Raw genomic sequence first — 20,974 nt, 5'->3', positions numbered from 1 at the left:
ATATATATATNATAAATAAAAGTTATTATTACTATATATATATATATTATATATATATATATTATATAATATAATATATATATATATAATATATGTGTGTGTGTGTGTGTAATTTTGATCTAAGACTCGAGAATGAGAGAATCTCATAAAAGAGTACTTAACTATGAGCCAGAAGAAAATCCCAACGTTAGTCACTAACCAGTCAAGCTCAACTACTTGCATTCCTGGTCTTTACCAATGTCAATGTGTTCTAAATGCAAATAGTACAAAATTTTATAGCTTTTTGTCTTTGGAGTTATTGATTTTTTTTTCCTTGTAGGATGATAAGCTCACTTCAAAAACATATCAATGTACAAGCTAAAAAAGATATACTATAATTTTCACCAGTAGCTCTTAGGTGCATGATGGACATTAGACAGTCAATTACAAGAGTGAATTGACCTGAACAAAGTTTTGAAGTGGAAACAGCATAATACTAGGAGATTTTGCCTTTGTTTTTCCAGTAACCTTTCAAATTGGATTAGCATTTCAACACGTCATCGTGGAGGGTGAGAGACTGCTGAAATGTGCTAAATTATCTTCTGCCTACAGTCAATCTGAGTCTCAATTCCATCAGTCACCTTCTGGGAGTCGGTGTTTCTTCATTGAAACCCTATTTCTCGGGCTTGCCGTCCTTCATTTAAATGGGTCACCAGGGCCCTACTTTGCTTTCTCTTTACGTTATTAAAAACTCTATAAATTCAACCAATGTGGAATTTAATAGACTGATAAGTATAAAACTGTTCACAATTTGATTGTGAGAGCTCATCTGCTCTGACGTTAACCCAAAAATGAACAAGGGGAAGAATTTAAAATAATGAGAATTTGAAGTGCTGGAACTTCTGATTCAATGAACTTACATTTTGCATTGCCAAAAAAAAAAAATTATTTTTTACACACACACCCCACCCCCATGAACAAAGGTCGATCTAGACAAATTTGAAATGATGATAAATAATCCATATTCACCTCTTTATACCATTTGTTGACCCCTTGGGACTGTATATGATGATCTTTATGAACTTTGATAAGTAATAACTAGGAGGATGAAGCTTTTGTTGATGTATTATTCTTGCTGCGACAATACTGGAAGCTGTTCTCTTCCATTCTTTCCACCACGAAATGTGCAAGCGTATCATTGTGTTCCACCAAGTTTTCCTTGCACAAAAACTCATCCCCAGACATCTGCTCCACATCTCTGTAATAATCATGAACGAATATGTGAGTCTTGGTGTTGCCCCCTTTTTTGCTTCTTGCTAGCACTCCGGAGGTGAAGATTGGCTGCATCCTTCCAGGTCCTTCGGGTCCATCTCCTCTTGGCCCATCAATCAATATCACATCCCAATCAACTTCATAAACATGGTTAGGCAAATCATTAATCCCAAGCTTGCATTCTGAGAACAACAGGTTTTGGACAGGCCTACATTCGTTGCGAATCTGTTCCTTGGCAGATGCTATAAGCTCTCTCGTTTCACTTATCTTGGTCGTGTATTGGACATCGAAGGCGTCGATTTCAGGGTGTATCTCTTCGAAATAAGCAGCGTAGTAGCGGTTTTCATCGATGAAAACTGTGCGGCCATTGTGGTTCAATGCCTTCCAGAGAAGGGTTTCTTGTGTTAGGCCAAAGACAAGGAAATTGCAAGGAGAGGAGCATTTGCGCAGGACGTCAGAGATTGGCTTGAGCTCGGAGTATGTCATGTGGAAACTGTCATTGGATTTCGAAGCATAATGGAGAAGGGTGTTGATGACATTTGTTGGCAACGGTGCACCGCCAAAGGCAGAGACAGCAGAGCTGGGGCCTGTCACGGTTGTGCTTGTGGCTGTGGTTTTACCGGAAATTGACTCTCTGGTGTATATAAGGGTGAGAAGGAAAGCAATGGTAAAGAAGGAAATGAAGGCAAGGAGCCATAATCTATTAGAGCTTCCTTGTTTTTGGATATAGGGATGGAGGAGGATTAGCTTGGTGTTACCGTTACTGTTCTTCATTTCTTTCTCTTTCTTTTTCTTTCTCTAGAGAAAAGCAAGAATTCTTTTAGGACCGTTTCTTCCTCCTCTCTTGCAAACGTAAGAGAAGATTTTGACTCCTGAGAGAACAGAGATAAAATGGGGTTTGATTTAAAGAAGGATACACAGAAGGTTGAAGCAATAAAGGATTAGCCAACATGAAGTGACACTACAGACAACCTAATAATATTCTAGAAACCAAATTAAACCTCAGGGAAAATAATTTAGTTATATTTTTTAAATTGGTTGGTTTTGATTCCATGCAAATCTTATTGGGTAGTGATGATTATTTTTGTTGACGAATGGTGAAAACCTGATCCCAAATTTGTTGTGGTCTTGAGAGCAGAGTGGTTGGTCCAGGGGCCGGTGGGGCGGAAGGTAGACGGAACTCTTGTAGCGACCCCATAACTAATTACAAGCCAAAAGTCGCTTTTGCTTCACAATTTCAGGTTTAGTTCTCACGTAACCTTTTTAAAAATATACGATTTCTTAAATAATTAGTTACCATCGAAGGCGACCATTCACCTGCTGCAGATTCCCATTGGCAGAAACATGGCCTTGGGAGTTAGGGTTATGCCAAATTCGCATCATTATAAACAAGATTAAGTGGGCTTTTTTTGTATTGATTCTGCCGTCAACAAACTAGCATGCTGGTTTTATATATGCCTTCAGATTGACTAATGTCTGGCTTAAAGTTATATGAACAAAGTATTATTTATAGCCCATATTTTTCCATGCCAAATTCAGCTGATCTGGATATGGGAGTAATTCAGTTAAATTGGATTTGTAGAAAAGTTCACGGGATAATATCAAGAACAATGTGAGCCTGATTTTGGAGTAGACCTATTTTTGGACACCCCACCAACCCAATCCGTCAAGCTTGAAACCCCAATACCACCCACCAGGTTTTGGTTCCTATTTCTTATTCCAGATCATTTTGTACATGCAGTATTGCAGAGGTGCATTGGAATTATGCCACAATGGCTCAACAGCTTGACTAGTTAACAGGCCAGATTATCAAATAACTTGAAAAATAATAGAGCATTGTCTGAAATTTTCCTTTCAAACGACGTTACAAGGAGGGGCTGTCAATCCTTAGAATGGCCCAAAAATGAGACAGGTAAAGCCGGCCATTGGCTTTATGTTTATGAACTTGTGTTTTTTCTTTTGGATTGCAAAGACAAGAATATGAAGCCCTGAACAAATCAGTTTGGGCGTGGTCCATTGACTGAGCCCCCTCTAGTTACCTACCCAAGTGTTTTCCTGGGTCTCACCGTCAGAAAATCTGGCTCTTTTCTTTTACTGTTCAGTCTCGTGTCCTGCTCATGACAGTAGCAACACGAACATAAAGCTTGGCTTTTCAAGTGAAAAAATGAAGAGATGCTAAACACAACAAAGACAATCCCCTATGCTTTTTGGCTAAAGCGCAAGAAAATTTCAAGTTGAGTGGGAAAAAGGGGAGGCTTTGAGCTATGGCCCAATTACCACTATAATTCGCATGAAAAAACAACACTGACATGACCTTTGTGGATCGGTAACGTTCACTCTTTGGTCAAGAAAGCATCAATCTTTCCTTACTGAGATGGAGCAAAGAGAAAAAAAAATAGAGTGAAAGATTAAAAAGAGAACAAGCAAAAGAGGAAACAGCATAGGGGTCTTGATTGTGATAAGAAAGGCACCTGTTTCAAGTGCATTAGCTTAGAAAGATGGGGCAGATGGGATGGGATTTTCAAAAAGGTAAGGGGAAGATATCCTTTGAATGATGAATATTAATGCAATATATTGTCAATTTAACCCAAAAGAAAAAAAAAACAACCCATTGCGATTCACCCAACTTACTGCTAGTGGAGACAACATGGAGGCTGCGGAAGCATGAATTTTTTTTTTTATAATTCAGAAAGGTTTCCTGTCAACAAGCATGGCTGAGTTTGGAGGAAATAATCAGTGGGGGATTTGATTACTTTAGTATCATCATTCATCAACAATCAAATTATTAGTATTACTTTATTTCACAAGTTTATATTGATCTATTGTGGGCACCATGGCATCATCAAAGATGATTGAAGACTTGGAATTTCTTTTTTACATTTTTACGCCTGCAAAGCAAGTTTTCACCCTTTTTAAGAAGTGGGTTACTTTAAAACCCATTTCAAAGTGTTTTTTCCCTTGTTTATTTGGTTAACATTTGGAGGTAAAAACTTTAAAAGCACTCTAAATTATAAAAGAAGAAAAAAAAAAAGAATTCCAAAGCACTATCACTTTTTATGCTCTTTCAAAGGGTTCACTGACCATTCAATATATATATAGAGCTACAAATAATATAACTTAAACTGCAATATATTTTACATGCATGCATGGGGAACTGGACCATTCAACATATATATATATATATAAACCAAATGCAGCAAATTAAACTCTTCAAAGCAACCTTTTCCTTCTAACAACATTTCAATAGGCCAAACAGCTTACAATAATTCATGGCACTACTTCAAACAAACAAGACTAAAGAGCTTAACTTTATATCCATTCTTTAATTAAATACTAATTCTTTTTGTTGCACCATAAAAAGATGTTATGATAGAGAAATTGATCAACAATGAATTGAAAGTATCAAAGATGTTATGATGTAAGTATGAAATAATTAATTAGTGTATATAAAAACATAATAATAATAGATTGATAACCACTAGTTACATATACTTGTAGGGTTGAATTGATGATGTAAATCCAAGTAATGAGTAGCACACCAAAAATAAGAAAATGAAAAAGAACTTTGTCTTAAAATTTTGCTTAAAGCTAAAAATAAATAATGTCTCATTATTGCATGGGGGTAAATGCAATAATAACAACAATAATAATAATAATAATAATACAAGCCACTTTTTCTCAATCATGAAACCATAGCTAAATTAGCTGGCTCTTTTCACGTTGCCTAACCGTTGCAACGTCAGGCTCAGGGCCTTAGCCCCTAGGGTGGCTCGGCTCGTCGGACTCACGGGCCAACCAATTTGAAAGCTGCTTATTTTGTTTGACTATCGTTTGACTTCATCCCGACTCAAAAGACTCGAACGCTTGTCCTGGTTTATCCCAGTGGGTTTCCATGCAATCAACAAGTGCCTACGCTCTCCGAACGGCGCGTGATTAGCCCTCTCATTAATTTCGGCTGACTATTTTTCTACTCTGATTTATTTTGTGGACCGGAGTATACATTAATTACACTGTTATTGTACGGAATCTGACTGTTGTAGTTTCATTTATTTTGAGTATTCAAAAAACAAAAAAACTTTTTTACTTTCTAAAAATAGTAGTACATCTCAAATTTTAATATTTTTCACATATTTTTTTGGAAAATTTTAGTTATTTAGAGCTAAGATATTAAAAGTACATTATAATACTCATTCCATCTCTTTTTTAATGTCTTTATTATTTTCATAGAGATTAAGAAAATAATTTAACTTTTGATATATTTTATATTAAAATTTGAAAAGAAATATAATATAGATGTTCAATACTTTTTAATATGAAAATGTAAAAAAATCATTAAAAAAATTTATAATGTAGAAAAAGTAAGAATATTAAATGTCTAAAAAAAATAAAAAATGAGGTCACTCAAAGACATTCCAAGAAAGAAAGATAGACCAAAAAAAAAAAAAGAAACAAAGAGAGTATTATGCAACATTAAAGAATCTAAAACTTAATAAAAATGAATTTTGTCAAATATAAAATATAGTATTCAATGTCGTTGTTTCTTTAGCTAAATTTTGATATGCTTCTTTGACAGGGAGCAATTAAAAAAAATTAAACATTTAAGTCACTACCAAATAAAGAACAGAATCGCTTAAATGTCTCTCTTCTTGTTTTCTTTTGAATGTGTCAATTAATGGGCTTGGATATCATATACCACCCAACAACTTCCACTATTTATTTTAGTACCAACAGAAAAATATAATGTATGCATCTGGGTCCCTACTTCCCACCCATTACTTCCTATTCTGGTATATACCCAAAAAAATAATTTGAAAGTTTGAAGGGAGAACACGCGCTGGTGATTGGGGTAGAGAAGGGTAGAAGTAGAACAATAATCTGCCAACATCAAAATTCCTCCATTCCCCACCTTCACGTGACTCTCTCTGACTTCCCAGTACCCAAATACAGCTGCTGCTGCTGCTACTAATTCTACTTCCTTTCCTTCCCAAGGCAATAAACAAAAGGGATATGAGAAAACAAACCTACAACTAAAACAAAGCAAATCCAAACACAGCAACAATGCCCAAAGCCAACTCCCAAGCTTTCCTTCCTCTCTTCTTCTTCTTCTTGTTCTTTTGGACCTGCTTTTCTAAGCCTATTACTTACCCTCGGCAAACCAACTTACTCCTCCCATCCGACGCCATTTCGATCCTCTCCTTTAAATCAAAGGCCGACCTCGACAACAAACTCCTTTACGCGCTCAACGAGCGCTTCGACTACTGCCAATGGCGAGGCGTCAAATGTGCTCAAGGCCGTGTCGTCCGCTACATCCTCCAGAATTCCGGCTTACGTGGCATATTTTCGGCTAACTCCCTCACGCGCCTCGACCAGCTCCGTGTCCTCAGTCTGCACAACAACTCGCTGTCTGGTCCGATCCCCGACTTGTCCTCTCTTTACAACCTTAAATCCCTGTTTTTAGACCGTAACAATTTTTCTGGAGCTTTCCCTCCTTCGATCTTACTTCTTCATAGAATAACTTCCCTCGATCTTTCTTACAATGATTTAACCGGTCCGATTCCGGCTAACTTAACCGCCTTGGACCGGTTAAACATCCTTCGGCTCCAATGGAACCGGTTTAACGGAACGCTTCCTCCTTTAAATCAATCATTTCTACTTATTTTCAACGTTTCAGGCAACAATCTCACCGGAAAAATACCGGTCACGCCGACTTTATCCAAGTTTAATACGACGGCTTTCTCGTTGAACCCTAATTTATGTGGGGAGATCATCAACAAAGCCTGCACTTCACGTGCTCCTTTTTTCGGTTCTTCTTCAGCGTCGGGTCCGCTAGGGCAAAGCGCGGAGGCTCGGGGGGGCGGCGGCGGCGGCGGCGCCACCGGAGGGATTGTAGTTCTACCTCCTCCGTCTTCACCTAAGAAGCACCAGAGAACTGGGGTGGTCTTGGGGTTTACTATCGGCATTGCTTTGATAATATTTTCAGTTTTATTAGCTTTAGCTTTGGTCAGAAAACAAAGCGGTAAAAAGAGAGTAGAGTCAAAAGAAACAAAGCCAACAACAGCTTCATTAGAAGTAACGAACTCAAACCTAGGAAACTCAAAAACCCAAGTAGTTGAAGAAGTTTCGGATAGAAAAATAGTGATACCCGAAATTCAAAAGCTGAAAAAGAGTGGGAATTTAGTGTTTGTTGCGGGAGAAGTTGAAGGTTACAGTTTGGAACAATTAATGAGAGCTTCAGCTGAGTTATTAGGGAGGGGTACAATGGGGACCACGTATAAGGCGGTGCTCGACGGGAAGTTGATTTTGACCGTGAAGAGATTGGATGCTGGCAAAACGGCGGTAACCAGCGGTGAAGTTTTTGAGCGGCATATGGATGCTGTTGGAGGGCTTAGACATCCCAATTTGGTGCCGATCAGAGCATATTTCCAAGCCAAAGGAGAAAGGCTTGTAATCTATGATTATCAACCCAATGGAAGCGTTTTCAACCTCGTTCATGGTATGATTTTAGTTTTAATTTTTCTTTTTTATTTTTGGTTCTGAGTTTACTCAGTGAGTTTTATGGCCGAGTTTATGGCCTTTGGTTACAGTTGCGGCTGTAGGGTTAAAAATGGGTAAAAGAGAACCAAAGTGGGGCCAACGTTTATGAAGGTGATGTTTGATTATTGGTGGGAGGCGTGGGGTAATGTTCTGGGCCAATCAACCATTGGTTTCTGGATGAGTTAGGCTAGCTAAAGTTATGGCGAAAAGTAGTGAAAGTAATGAGAAAAAACTGCTGTAGCTTTTAGAACATAAGTGTCCTGAAACCGACAATTACGGTGATGTCTTTTTTAAGTCAAAACTCTGGAATTTGACCACAGTAGCTTTCAGTAAGTATATTTCAGTTTCTGTTACTTTTACTAGATTGAATTATTGCCAGCATGAGTTAAATTCTTGGATAGTATGAACAGGTTCATTGAAGTATAGGTCAATCCATCGCTGATAACTGATGCTAAGATTATGAACAGGTTCGAGATCAACAAGGGCAAAACCTCTTCATTGGACATCATGTTTGAAGATAGCAGAAGATGTAGCCCAGGGCCTGGCTTACATCCACCAAGCATCAAGGCTCGTCCACGGCAACTTGAAATCCTCCAACGTGCTCCTTGGGACTGAGTTCGAGGCCTGTCTCACAGACTACTGCCTTGCTGTCCTTGCAGACTCTTCTTCCACAGAAGATCCTGATTCTGCAGCCTATAAAGCTCCTGAGATTCGAAAATCCAGCCGCAGACTCACCCCCAAGACTGATGTTTATGCTTTCGGTGTATTCCTGCTGGAGCTTTTGACGGGTAAACATCCATCGCAACATCCGGTGCTCGTGCCCCATGACATGCTGGAATGGGTCAGAACAATGAGGGAAGATGATGGCGAGGAATATAACCGACTTGGAATGCTCACTGAAGTTGCTAGCGTTTGCAGCTTGACGTCGCTGGAGCAGAGGCCGGCAATGTGGCAAGTGTTGAAGATGATACAGGAGATCAAGGAGAGTGCAATGATGGAGGATAGCGCATCATTTGGGTATTCATTACAATAGGATGCGTCAACATGTCTTGATGCAAATTCATGTTGGAGTTCATCCAATGAGTTTCGGTATGAAATCAACCATGGGAATTTTTATGTGTGGAGTGCTCAAGCTCAGCTGCGAAATTTAATCAACTTCTTTGTATATGACGATCCGATGTCATCTATTACACCTGAGATAGTTTATATGATGTTACCAAAGGCTTTTGTTAGCAAATTTTTACAGAAGCTTTCTTTCAACTCAAGCATTCATTCTGAAATGCAACGAGGATCACGTACGAATCAAGACTTGTTAGGCCAGCAAACCCACAAATTAAGCTCTTAAATCTAAATGGTACGTGTTGGACTGTGGCCGACGCAATCCACAATCTGGACTGGTGAGACACCGGAACCAGACTCGTAATTCTGGCTGGCCTCTGCCCTAAGAACCTGCTTTGGGCCCTGGCTATGGATTACTTCCACGCAATTGACTTCTTTCTGGTTCTTCAAAACAGACCAGATATGGGAACCCAACCTACTGTGTATTAAGCATTGACATCAGGGCAATTCCATCAACCGATAATGGCCGATTTTAGGCAAGTAGCCGAGTATTTAGTTGGTTTGAAGTTCGAATTACCTTCGTTTAAAATTTAATTAAATAATGGAAATATAGAAAAGGCACTGTCCTAAAGAAAAGAAAAATAGAATCAAGCGTTGTATCTCTAGAACATGTTTAGCCAATATCAAAAGATGACGTAATTATATATACAAAAAAAAATAACAATTGGCAAGGCCAATCACACAAAAACTTTGGTAAAGGAAATTTCATTTTCATGATAAAGAATTAAACAATAAAAAAGAAGACTACAAATAGTGAAGCTCTTCATGAACTGCAACACCCACATATGTAACCATGCTTAGTCAGCTACCATCCACTTTCCAACCACCTACACCGTACCCACATGCTTCGATGTGATGATTCAGCCCCCAAAAGTATTGAAACCCAAACATTAGCTAAGTAAGTTGCACAAACTTCGTGTTTAGACATCTCGGCTAAGACTATGGCAAGCACCATGCTCTTTTTCCCTATTTACAACACGCCTGCATTGATCGAAGAAGAAGAATTCTATTAAGAAATGTGAATTTTCATTGAGCACAGACTTCACCGTTCACTACAACTGAAGGGCACCAAAGCAGGACAGAAAAGGTTCATCAAGTATTTTGTAATGTCACTTGGAAATAGTTTCTAGCAGTGCAGGAGCCACAAAAAAGAGTTAATTATGTGGAATCAGTTCAAGCAGCAAACTGTGTAATCGTCCAGGAGAATGGGCTGGCTGTATAGCATGTCAGGCATGGCTCAGCTGTCTACACTTCATGGTCACAAAGCACGAAAATGAATCAACTCTATCAGAGCATAACTAAGGTTCAAGGTCACAGAAACAAGGAAACTGTATCAACCATACCAGGGCATAAGTAAAACTTCAATGTTTTTCATTGTGTCAACAAACAATTAAATAAAAAAAATGGAGATTACCTGCATTTATTTTTTCTGTAAGCCATGCAGATTCTTTATGCCAGTCAAGATGTATATACAGGCTAAAGAACGCTGCTGAATATAAGCTCATTATATCAGTTCAATCAGAGCCTGTGCACGAGGCCTTGATCTCATGATTGTCTCATCACTGTGTTTGATCCATTCTGAGAGTTTCCATGGCTTCTGCCATTTCCATCTGAATTGAAGCAACCACTGGTGATGACTTCTCTTCCACCTCCAGAGTTTTCCGGTTTGTCCCATGGTTGTCAATTTCTTCATTGACAAATGTCCAACTGGTACCATCTGCAAACACAAGATCTCTACTTTCTTGATCAAGCAGAAAGACAGCAATCCAAAAGACAGTATGGAGCAGATAATTTACCTTTCGTGACTGATCTAGAAATGCTGCTGAGTCTCTAACAGACCCATTAACAACCCCAGGTGTAAATTTCAGTTGCTTGGGGGCTGGGAGTGACATTGGTGAAAGGGGACCGCTCAAATCATCCGCAAAGTGTTTTGATGAACTGCGAGAGTTCCCCTGCTGAATTCCATTTATTAAGTATGAGAACAGGTACTTAGAGGCACGTTATAAAGTTGAATATTATTGGATCCCTAACATTTGAGTTTGATGATAACAAAACTATTTCTAGCATCACAAGTTTCAAAAGATCACCCAAGGCTGATAGTTCCAACATTACTAACGGACAAAGACACAAAATTCAGAAGGATATTTAGTAATCATGATCATTTATGGAAATCTTCATGCACCACTAGGATGTGCTGCCTTAAAATTCAAATGAGAGCATATTAGTGTATTAGACTTTAAACCTAACAAAAAAAGTGAACTGCAGAGATGATAATCTCACCGAAGCTGATGTAGCAAGAGCAATAGCAACAGCTTGCTCCCTCATCTTTTGCTCCTTCACAAGCTCTTTTTTCTGCGCCTCACTTTGCCATAATAGGGCTGTGAGATCCTTCAGTTGCTGTTTGAGGTCCTTAATCTCCAAATCTTTCTCCTGCAACTGGCATCTGTTCATACAGTTACCATCGAAATTAACATTCAAACTAAAATTACAAATCTTTGTGACATTGGGGTAAAATAAGTAGACAGAGATGTATGTGTAGTCATTGTATAGCCTGAATGTGCAAAACAAGTAATCTGCCCCTGACATCCATATTTGAGTTTGTATAAGATAGTGTCAAAATATACTAGCTTCTCATAAGAGTGCATGACAATGAGAGCCTAGGTATTTTTAATATCTTAGCTAGGAACACATTTACAGTTGCATTTAACCACCTAAATATAACTTATCTTAATAAAATTCAAATATGGGCACCTTACATCAGATAACAAAATCCAGCAACAGAAAGAACAAGTTAAAACGAAATTATTCAGATTCTAGTTTGTATAAGCACCTTGCTTCTGCAGTAGCATTAAACAAGTGTTGAAGCAAGTTCTTTGCATCATTTATTGAGCGCACTTGATTCCACCGCCCACGACCAACCAAACCACGCTCCCTTTCTTCTGCCTCTGACAATTGTGAAGCCATTGCCTTGAGCACATTTGAAGACATGCTAAGCATGTGCTCAAGGGAAGCTATTCTTTCCATTCTCGCATTTGGTGACATAGATAACAATCTAATGACAAAGTATAAGGAAATCATAATTAATTCAACGTAGTTATCTGAAGCACTTCCATTGTTTTCATAAGATTCACTATTAAGATACAATCCCAGCATTCCACCATATCTTCAGAAAATATAAAAAATAAGTAGATAACATAATCATATATACCTAGACTGTCCATTGTTTACTATGTGAGGAATGTCACCGTTTGAAGACAACTCATCGACTTGTTTCAATAAAGTTAACTCCTCTGTCAGAGCAGTTTGCCTACACAATGATTTAAATATCAGACTTCTAGAAAGCTTATAACAGATACTAGTGTAAGGGAAACAAAATGTTGGATACTTACACTTGGGTCTGTTTCTCATATTCAAAACGAACTTCACGCACATTCACCATTACCTCTAGCTCTTGATCAAGCCACCTTCGCACAGATTTTTCATTGCTCTAAAGATGCAAAATCAAATTGAAAAATGGCCAACATCAGCTATGAAACTTAAATAGCACACAATCAACAACTAGCTCAATGTTGGACTTAGGAGTTGCCCATTCCTTTTTGTGATCATGTGAAATAAAAAATTGCATACTCAACCACCCATTATGATTAATTTACTCCATATTTCCCACCTGAGTATATCACACATTTGCTTTGGAACCAAAATATTTTAAGACCATAGTTTGCACTGCTGTCACTTTGATCAGGATTAGAAGGCTACCCTGAATTACACCAGCCTATGAACATGCTACTAGATTGAGCAGATATTTGCTGACCCAGAGTAACAAACTATGGGTAAATGCTTAATTACAAATCATTTACCTGTCCATTTGGTGCATGTCCATTGTGATTAACTGAAAAGATTAACAAACAATTAGTATATCAAAGAAAGAATCAACATAAGTTTAATTCACAAAGAAACGTTTACCTGAATTGTCACGTGTGGAAGATTTTCGTGCTTCTAACAACTCTTTCAGCCTTTTGGTCGCCATTGCTGCTTCTTCTGTTTTCCTTTGAAGAACCTGCAGGAAAAAGTTCGATTGTTGGTCAAAGAACTGATAAAACCTTAACAACTGTTAGATATGGAGTAGCCAAAGAAGCATGCCAAAAGGCATGTCCCAAAGATTTATGTATAGGGCAAAATCCCTTAGAAACTTGACTGCATCAATTGTCAGAGTTCTCTGTGTTGCCCTTCAAGGAATTGCTTATATGACCAGATCAGGCAGGGAATGAATAAATGCTATGTGTGGCAAACCAACTTAGCACTCTAAAATGGGAATAAAAGGAAGCCCCATAGTCTAACACTTCAAAACCAATGACAGCACAAAACATCAAAAACTAATTGTGCCTGTCATGACCCTTACCGTTTTTTGGCGTTGATTCAATGCTTCAAGTTTATGCCTTTCATATTCATTCCTCCTTCCCTCTTTTCTAAGCTGCTCAAGAAAAATAAAAGATCAATATTAAAGTTAAAAGCATTAAAGAATAAATACAACAAAGGATACAAAAGACAAGCATGACTAGCAGAAGTTACTTTCTTTAGAGCAATGGAAGGTGAAGTTCACTAGCAAAAATAGTTCAAGTGTCTATTAGAAGGCAAGATTAGGTCAACAGGAAATATTAGGGGAGCAAATAGATCCTAATGAAATGTCCATATAGAAGGTCCAGAAGATAAAGAAGTTCTTTGAGAAACATAATGCTTTGAAGTGGTGAATAGTACTTTTTTTCTTTTGGATAAATTGTGGATAGAAACTTTGATGCAGTCGTGCGACATTATGTTGGATGGAAGCACATTATATACTACTGCACCCCGCTCATTATAACTTCAACAAGATCTTAAAAATAGTTGCCAAGTAGTTAAGGCATGCTCAGTTGCTTTTAACTCCAGCTCGTGATTCATCATAATTCATAACTGAAGCAAATCTGTTTTTGACGTATAAACCCTTCTGTGTTTAAGATATGTGAAAAGACACTTGAAAGGAAGCAGGAACTAGATTAAGTTGTTCATGAAAAGTGAAGCACCTGCAGCAATTCCTTCTCACGAGAGGCCTTCCATTGTCGAAATTGTTCTGCCTCTTGTTTTATTTTGTGCTGCAATTGAACCTGCAAATAGGGAAGGCACATTTCCAAAAATAGTGAGATATTTATGCCGCAATGTTCAGTCGTAAACATGGAAATATCTCTCCAGCAAAAACTAACTTTTTGTGCCTTAATGTACTGTATTTCTGCTTGCAACCGTTTTGCTGCTTCATCACTTCTTTGCTTTTGCTTTAAGAGCTCAACCTGGTTTTCCTGTTTCTTCTTGAGATCAGAAATCTGACATTGGAAAGAGAAAAGAAAAGAAAAGAAGAATAAGATTCAGCAATCAAAAAGAATATTGGTTTTAAAAAGTATAATGATTGGATATTCATAACGTTACCTGTGCCTCAAGGGCTTTAAGTTTCTGCACATTCATCTCTTGAGTTTTTTGCATTTGTCCATCAGAATGAGCAGCACGGTTCTCAACTGCAACTAACAAACGATCTCTCTCTATCTGTGATTGTGTCATATAAAATTAGACATTGACACAAAGGCATATTAAACAACAGAAACTGAAGAAGGTTACATTACCTGCACAATTCTTTTTTCATCCTCAAGTTCCATGATTTTCTTCCGAAAGTGCTGTTTTAGTGCTTCAGCGTCAGCTCCTCCAACAAGTTTCATCTCAGACTGCACAAAAAATAAAAATCTGAATTAGCCCATCACCAACTTAGTTCCTGCCATCTACCAGAAAACAATAAACTTATTTTAGAAGATGGGAAAGAGTTGGTTACAGATGCACATTTAATGCCTTTCCATAGCTTTTGAAGAAGAAAAATGCTTCGTGAAAAACTATTTGTAAGCATTGAATATGATGAAAAACAGATTCAAAAAACCCCACATTGTCATCTCTTTTTGAAGCTCTTGCACAAAACCCTTATGGATCATAAAATAAGATACTACATAGGGAAAAATCAATATTTATTTTCCTACCAAACATGTATCTTTGGAGTAACAAACACTCTCTTTTAATCTATAATCAGTTATTAGTAATTTATATGTCTGTGCACATAAAAACAGAGTGCTTAAGGTAACCTCTTTCTGCTCCAAGCGCTTGTTTAACTCAATCAACTCTCTATCCATGGTATTCCTCCGAAGTGCATGCTCCAACTCTTTTGCGACTTCATCAATTTCTTCAGGACTTTCGTCTGCAAAAATCAGCAATATCACATTAAGAAAATTGCACTTTTGTATTCTTGAAGAAGAAGAAGAGGATCAAAAGGAATTTTTTATGTTACAGAGTAACATAAATGTTATCTATTGTATAACCACCAACACAAGATGGGATTGGAAATGGATTTTCATATTAAAGGACATTTAATTTTAGTCTCAACATGATGCTATGCAGCTAAATAAGTGGTCGACCTGACACGGCTTCATCCATTTGATAATCAGATGAGTCCATACTCTGAAAGCCCCTCTTATGTCCATCACTTTTCATAAAACATGAGTGGCCTTCCTGACATATGGAACAAGAAAAGGGAAATATAACTTCCAAGCTCGCAACTTTCTTTTAAGTAGGTTCCTTTAATATGAATCAACATAATCAATTAGTATCAAAGAAAATGATCCAGTTCAAAGCATATAAGAGTACTATCATCAATTTGCAAAGACTAAGAAAAACCAGGGAAAAAGGTAAAAAGCAACTAGATAATTCATCAACATACTTGAGCATCACTTTCACAACACTCTACAACAGCACGTCTGCTGCGGTATTCATGAAGTTCTCGACGAAGATCCTCATTAGTAGCCTCCAGCCAAGAAATTCTTTCTTTGAGAATCTGTTAAGTCATTTTATGCACCATTGTTGTCATATCTCCATAAAAAAATGATTCAGAAACCACTATGTTGACAGAAATCAGGAAATTACCTGCATATCTGATGTAGGTCCTCCACGAGCACAAAGTTGTGCTTGTAAGTACTGTAGCTGCTGACGCATTTTTTGCATCTCATTGGATATTAAATCTCTATTCACCTGTAGAATAAACAAAAACCTAACAGGTCACCTTAGCTGATTTCATATTATCCAATAAAACCGATGTGAGGATCCAAAAGTTTTAAAGAAAAGGAAGGGGTTGCAGGGGGCAGTATTTATTTCACATCAAGATATAAAGACCTCAAAACCCGAAAAAGTTTTGAAGTAGTTCATGGTAAATAGTGTAGGATAGAATTACAACAGAACTAGTCATAAGGAAATAGCCTAAAAAACTTACAACAGGCTTATTCTGGATATTGCGAGCACGATTAGCATATTTCAGAGTGTTAAGACTTTCCTCTGCATTGATGTCTGCTGGACTGATACAAGCTGGAAATGAAATTGACATTTTATAATGGTACATAATAGGAGTATTAAAAAATTTAAGCAAACAAAATCAAGATTTTGACGAACAATCCTAATGTGTTACCTAACACAAGATAAAAATTAGAGAGATCAAGAATTAAAAACATGATTAAAGAATTAGGAAGCAGAATATATGCATAAGCAACATATATGTGTCTACAATGTGCACCAAGCCTGGGAAATTCATAGCCCCAGAAAAGATCTGAATCCAACCATCACATTTTAGATTTTGTGAACAGAAGTTAGATTTATAATAGCAAACAATTATAATTGGCCAAACAAACAAGCAGAAAAGGCATAAGCCAAAGTAAGAAATAGCTGGATCCTGATGAGTTGAGGACTTCAGGTATGTAAAATTATACAGCCTCCACTTTTTTGTTTTTCTTTTATTGCCACCTTAGTTTCAAACACACAGAATATCTTCCGAAAAACACAGGTTATATAGTACGATTGGGGATAAGATCCTATGGATCAAAACTTAGTTGTCATCAAAGAGACTTGAGAATAAAGATATCTTGCTTAAAAAAGTAATTAACAGGTGCATAGATTCCATGTGTGCCGATATCATTTTTCTGGTGAAGAAAATAAAAAGGTCTTTATAGATTGTCCAAAAACACAGTTGATGTAACCATTATAATTCAGCCATTTGGAGATTTACCTATCATAACAGTTTTGCTGTTTCCACCAAGTGAATCCTGACAAAACACAAATCACACCAGATCAGAACAATAAGACAAGAATAAGGAAGAAATTAAGCAGGAAATAAAACTTTTGTAGTTACTTCAACGTTCCTAAACTACAACCCTTGTTAATAACACAAATAATCTGGGCATTTAACTGTTAACTAATGTAAGATTGAGTCTAATAACATAGACTTTTAAGATCATGTACCAAAAACCTAGACACTGCTGTATCACAACAAAGAAGTGTACAGCCTCAACTTGATATCTATAGTTGCAAAAAGAAAATAAATGATTAGATGGCATTGTTCTTACAGCTTTACAACACAATGTTACAATATGATGTACACTATACACCAATGACCAATATGTCGTAAGAGTTTATAAAAACATCTGATATATAATGAATTCAATAAGGCACAGCGATCACAAAATCTTGGGTGGAAACTCTTCTGATTTCCTTAGTTTAAGGGTCTTCATATTTGTGTATATGAGCTAATTGAGAAAGCTTGAGATTACTATAAACTTACATATGCTTTGAAATCAGGTCATTTCTTGGTCATCTCAATGTCATCAGTTCAACTTACTTACACATGAATCAACAGAAAATAAATCTGACCTGTAAAAGTCGAGTCAGTTTACTATCTCGGTAAGGAACATGCACGCCTTCTTTACGCTTTTTCTCATCCCCAAGGGCGCTGATGACATTGCCAAGTGCAAGAAGCCCTCTATTAATATAAATACCTGTTCATGAAAATAGAATGGATATTTAACATTGCCATCAGCCACAGGAAGCATGTATGATAAGTTTATAAGCATATTTACGAACCTTCTTTTAACCGAAGACCATCAGAACCTGTTCTTTTTGCTCGTTCAGATCCAGCAAGATCCACCAAATGGAGCTTTGCACATAAATACTCTTCACCCATATCATTGTCCAGAGTGTCATTACCAGAAGAAACTGATTGGATTTTGCACATTTGTTCTAATGTGATCGTGAAGATGGCATGGGATCGACTATTGAAATCATGCAGAAAGGAACCACATGTTATTAAATTACGCGATTCACATATAGGTTACAAATTGAAATAATTCAATCCCAGCGACTATGTATATGAGTCAAAACCACGTTTGTCTTAAAAATTTTGGGAAAAGAACCACAATTTATTTGCAACTAAAATGTGATATTGCAAGCAAAAGGTAAACACATAATTATTCAGCACTCAAAATTATCAACCTTAAGTCCACTCTGTGTATGTCCGAATCATAAGGATAGTGCTACTTCCCTTTACAAATTCCTAGGTATTTTAACCATAAATTGTTTAGCCTATTTGACCATGCCTGTGCTTCCAATCTTGTTTTTTGTATTAGAACTGCTTTAGAAATTTGGAAACAGTAGAAATATATACTATTGTGTATGCACTAATTGTAAAAAGAAAAGTTGCCATCACCAGTGCTAGTCATAGTTTTTTTGCCCTTGCCATTGACATTAAGTCTTAGAATATTTGATAACATTCTCTCAAGCCATCTCTATAATGGCTCAATGGGTGGAAAACCAAAATGCTTCAAGTTCAGATATATAATAACCTCTACAATTAGTATAAAATATTTCTTTTGAGAGAGAAGGGAAAAACAACATATGTGGAGGTTTTACCTTGACTGGTTATTCATATTTGTGCTCCCCGTTGCCCTACTTATTGATCCTTGCTCCAGGCAAGTAGCCATTTCTTGCAGTGTGGTGACTGCAACTTCGGTTGATCCAGCTAGTGTTATAACTCCATTTGATGATTCACGAATTTGTATTGGTGGCCTTCCTGGAACTGTAACTTTCACAGCATTTCCATTAGGAGTAACGGATTTGCTTACAGGTTCAGAATCCAGTAAATCCCTCACTTCTTCCTTCAGGATCTTCAAATTCAAACCATCAAATTAGGTTAACCCTCAAAAATGATTTGGTATTCATTCAAAAGAAGCAAATTGTGTGACTTTATTCTCAATTAATTAAAAAAAATTTTACAGTGACTCTAGAGAAGTTCCATATCATTATCACAAGCAGGTAACAAGTAATCTACCTCTATGAAGGAAACATGCAGCTGAAACTCTGTTTGGTGCTTCAACGTTTCAATTTTCTTGAACAATGCATTCATAACTTGAGGAATCAATCCTGTTTGGCAACCATCTTTCGTGGCTGTCCCCATGGTATATGTCTTCCCAGATCCTGTCTGCAGTAGTTGCACATGTCAACCGTGAACATAAATACCAAAACATAAAAACAAAAAGAAGAAAAAAAAAAAAACTTCTTTAACTTAAGAGCAGCTCTCGTATATCAATCAACATTACCTGACCATAAGCAAGTACAGTAGCATTGTATCCTTGGAATAAACCATCAACAAGAGGAGCAACGCATTCTTCGAACATGGAAGATGAAGGAGAACCACCATTTCCGTAAACATGATCAAACGTAAATGAATGTGTCCCAATTTGCACCTGCACCCAAAGCCAAAAAACAAATACTATATTGCTAAAGTAATCGTCCCCCAAGCTCAAATCAATCAATTATGTTTCCTCAAATCTACGGTTATCAAAAAAACGGAAAAACTCACTTGGAAGGTAATAAAATAAAAGAAACAGTAATAATTCAAGTTAACGCTTTTGAGTTATGCCGTAATTTTTAGCTGCGCCTTTATTAAATACGGTCGAGCCACTGTACTTAAATATACTACTCAAAATAAACTTGTACTTCACCAGAGCCTTTTCCACTTAAATAACTGCAAATTTAGCATAACTTTAAGTAAATTCAGTGCATGGGATGCACGATTTCTGACAAATTTGACCTTCCAATCTTCTCTTTGTCTATTAAAAGAAACGGTTTTACAGACAAAATTTTTTCGAGCTCTGCATGGATTATTTACACTCCAGAAAAGTTTTAAAACCAAAAATATAATAAAAAGCTAAGATGAAGAAAATCGTATGATAACAAAGAAAGTTGAATAAAAGAAACATTTCTAAAAAATGCATGAATGTGAAGAAAAAAAAAACGAAGAAACTGAAGCTAAACAGAGTAGTGAGTACCTGAGGCTTTCCACTAGTAACAGTAACAGATTCTTTACAACCTTGAGTTCGTTCGTCGCCGATTAACGGCCTAATATGAACTGCGACTTTCACCGAGCAATTCTCTGCTGCTTCCATTTCGAACAACAAAAGAATCCAAAGCAAAATGCAGATGCAGAAAACGAAACCAGAGCCTCAACTTTTTTAGTTTAATTTCTCTGAAAAACAGATTGATCTCAATCTCATTGCTTAATAAGCTCGGATTACGATTTTACAAAAAAAAAAAAAAAGAAATGGCGGAGGCGGTGGTGGAAGTGGGGGTGGTTGGAGTAGAGGCGGGGGCTAACGGATTGGTTTCGAAAAATAAAAATACAAGAAAGAGTAACGGAAAGGAAGAGAATGTGAAGACAAAGACAGCAACAACCGCTAATCGATTTTTTCTTCTTCTTCACTGCTCCTATTCCTAACTTCCACCGGTAAGCGTCTGTTTGGTTTAATTAACAAAAATCCTTTTCTTTTTCTTTTTTACCCAGTTTGCCCTTCGACCCCATCATGGTCCGCCTCCCTTTTATACCTGGAAAAAGCGAAATACCGGACTACACTTTTTTTTTAATTTATTAAATTAAAATTGGAAGGCAAAAATCAGCGGTATTACTAACTAACTGTATTTAATGCATCAAAAATTACGTGTGAGTTGTTTCTGATCACGAATTTTGGAGGAATTAATGAGGCTGGATCAATCGTTGGCGGGAAGGATTAAGGCTGACCACAGGGATTATGGGATTGCTTAGTTTCGTGAGTTTGTGACATTAGCAAGGCTGAATTATTTGGATACGAATTGAAGATTATAGGATACTAAAGCTACAAGGTTGATTCAAAAAGTG

The 20,974-nt window shown here is 37.1% G+C and overlaps 3 protein-coding genes across 5 annotated transcripts; 1 reads left to right on the top strand and 2 right to left on the bottom strand.

Annotated features, from left to right (window-relative positions):
* Nucleotides 773-2,234, bottom strand: LOC18611180 (protein IRX15-LIKE). The gene has a single exon (XM_018119573.1). It carries the CDS (start codon nt 2,023-2,025, stop codon nt 1,078-1,080), a length of 948 nt encoding a protein of 315 aa, XP_017975062.1. The 5' UTR covers nt 2,026-2,234; the 3' UTR covers nt 773-1,077.
* Nucleotides 5,947-9,045, top strand: LOC18611179 (probable inactive receptor kinase At5g67200). 2 transcript variants are annotated; one of them, XM_007047294.2, is made up of 3 exons: nt 6,111-6,658; nt 6,923-7,744; nt 8,253-9,045. In XM_007047294.2, exons 1-3 carry the CDS (start codon nt 6,310-6,312, stop codon nt 8,816-8,818), a joined length of 1,737 nt encoding a protein of 578 aa, XP_007047356.2. In that variant the 5' UTR covers nt 6,111-6,309; the 3' UTR covers nt 8,819-9,045. The 2 variants fall into 2 exon arrangements, with proteins under 2 accessions (XP_017974981.1, XP_007047356.2); XM_018119492.1 differs by having other exon boundaries at nt 5,947-7,744.
* On the bottom strand, nt 9,472-20,621 carry LOC18611178 (kinesin-like protein KIN-4A). Of its 2 annotated transcripts, none has more exons than XM_018119477.1 (26): nt 20,112-20,621; nt 19,380-19,526; nt 19,112-19,261; nt 18,694-18,947; nt 17,869-18,056; nt 17,659-17,783; nt 17,018-17,054; nt 16,232-16,323; nt 15,889-15,993; nt 15,686-15,799; nt 15,384-15,477; nt 15,054-15,166; nt 14,550-14,648; nt 14,359-14,472; nt 14,139-14,255; nt 13,962-14,042; nt 13,304-13,375; nt 12,868-12,961; nt 12,762-12,793; nt 12,294-12,391; nt 12,113-12,211; nt 11,735-11,956; nt 11,185-11,347; nt 10,701-10,859; nt 10,319-10,621; nt 9,472-9,885 (listed from the first exon to the last, which is right to left on the bottom strand). In XM_018119477.1, exons 1-25 carry the CDS (start codon nt 20,226-20,228, stop codon nt 10,409-10,411), a joined length of 3,099 nt encoding a protein of 1,032 aa, XP_017974966.1. In that variant the 5' UTR covers nt 20,229-20,621; the 3' UTR covers nt 9,472-9,885; nt 10,319-10,408. The 2 variants fall into 2 exon arrangements, with proteins under 2 accessions (XP_017974966.1, XP_017974972.1); XM_018119483.1 differs by having other exon boundaries at nt 10,701-10,856.

The sequence above is a fragment of the Theobroma cacao genome, chromosome 1 (genome assembly GCF_000208745.1).
Source record: "Theobroma cacao cultivar B97-61/B2 chromosome 1, Criollo_cocoa_genome_V2, whole genome shotgun sequence".
Lineage (NCBI taxonomy): Eukaryota > Viridiplantae > Streptophyta > Magnoliopsida > Malvales > Malvaceae > Theobroma > Theobroma cacao.
This window is presented reverse-complemented; position numbering and strand designations above follow the sequence as displayed.

What these genes read in the sequence shown, in the direction of transcription:
- LOC18611179 (XM_018119492.1), top strand. Translation starts at nt 6,310, where the DNA reads ATGCCCAAAGCCAACTCCCAAGCTTTCCTTCCTCTCTTCTTCTTCTTC. An exon ending in CGTTTTCAACCTCGTTCATG is followed by an intron (nt 7,745 to 8,252) that starts GTATGATTTTAG and finishes GATTATGAACAG; the next exon opens with GTTCGAGATCAACAAGGGCA.
- LOC18611180 (XM_018119573.1), bottom strand. Translation starts at nt 2,025, where the DNA reads ATGAAGAACAGTAACGGTAACACCAAGCTAATCCTCCTCCATCCCTAT.
- LOC18611178 (XM_018119477.1), bottom strand. Translation starts at nt 20,228, where the DNA reads ATGGAAGCAGCAGAGAATTGCTCGGTGAAAGTCGCAGTTCATATTAGG. An exon ending in ATATCCAGAATAAGCCTGTT is followed by an intron (nt 15,994 to 16,231) that starts GTAAGTTTTTTA and finishes TTTATTCTACAG; the next exon opens with GTGAATAGAGATTTAATATC. An exon ending in AGCGCTTGGAGCAGAAAGAG is followed by an intron (nt 14,649 to 15,053) that starts GTTACCTTAAGC and finishes TTTTTTGTGCAG; the next exon opens with TCTGAGATGAAACTTGTTGG.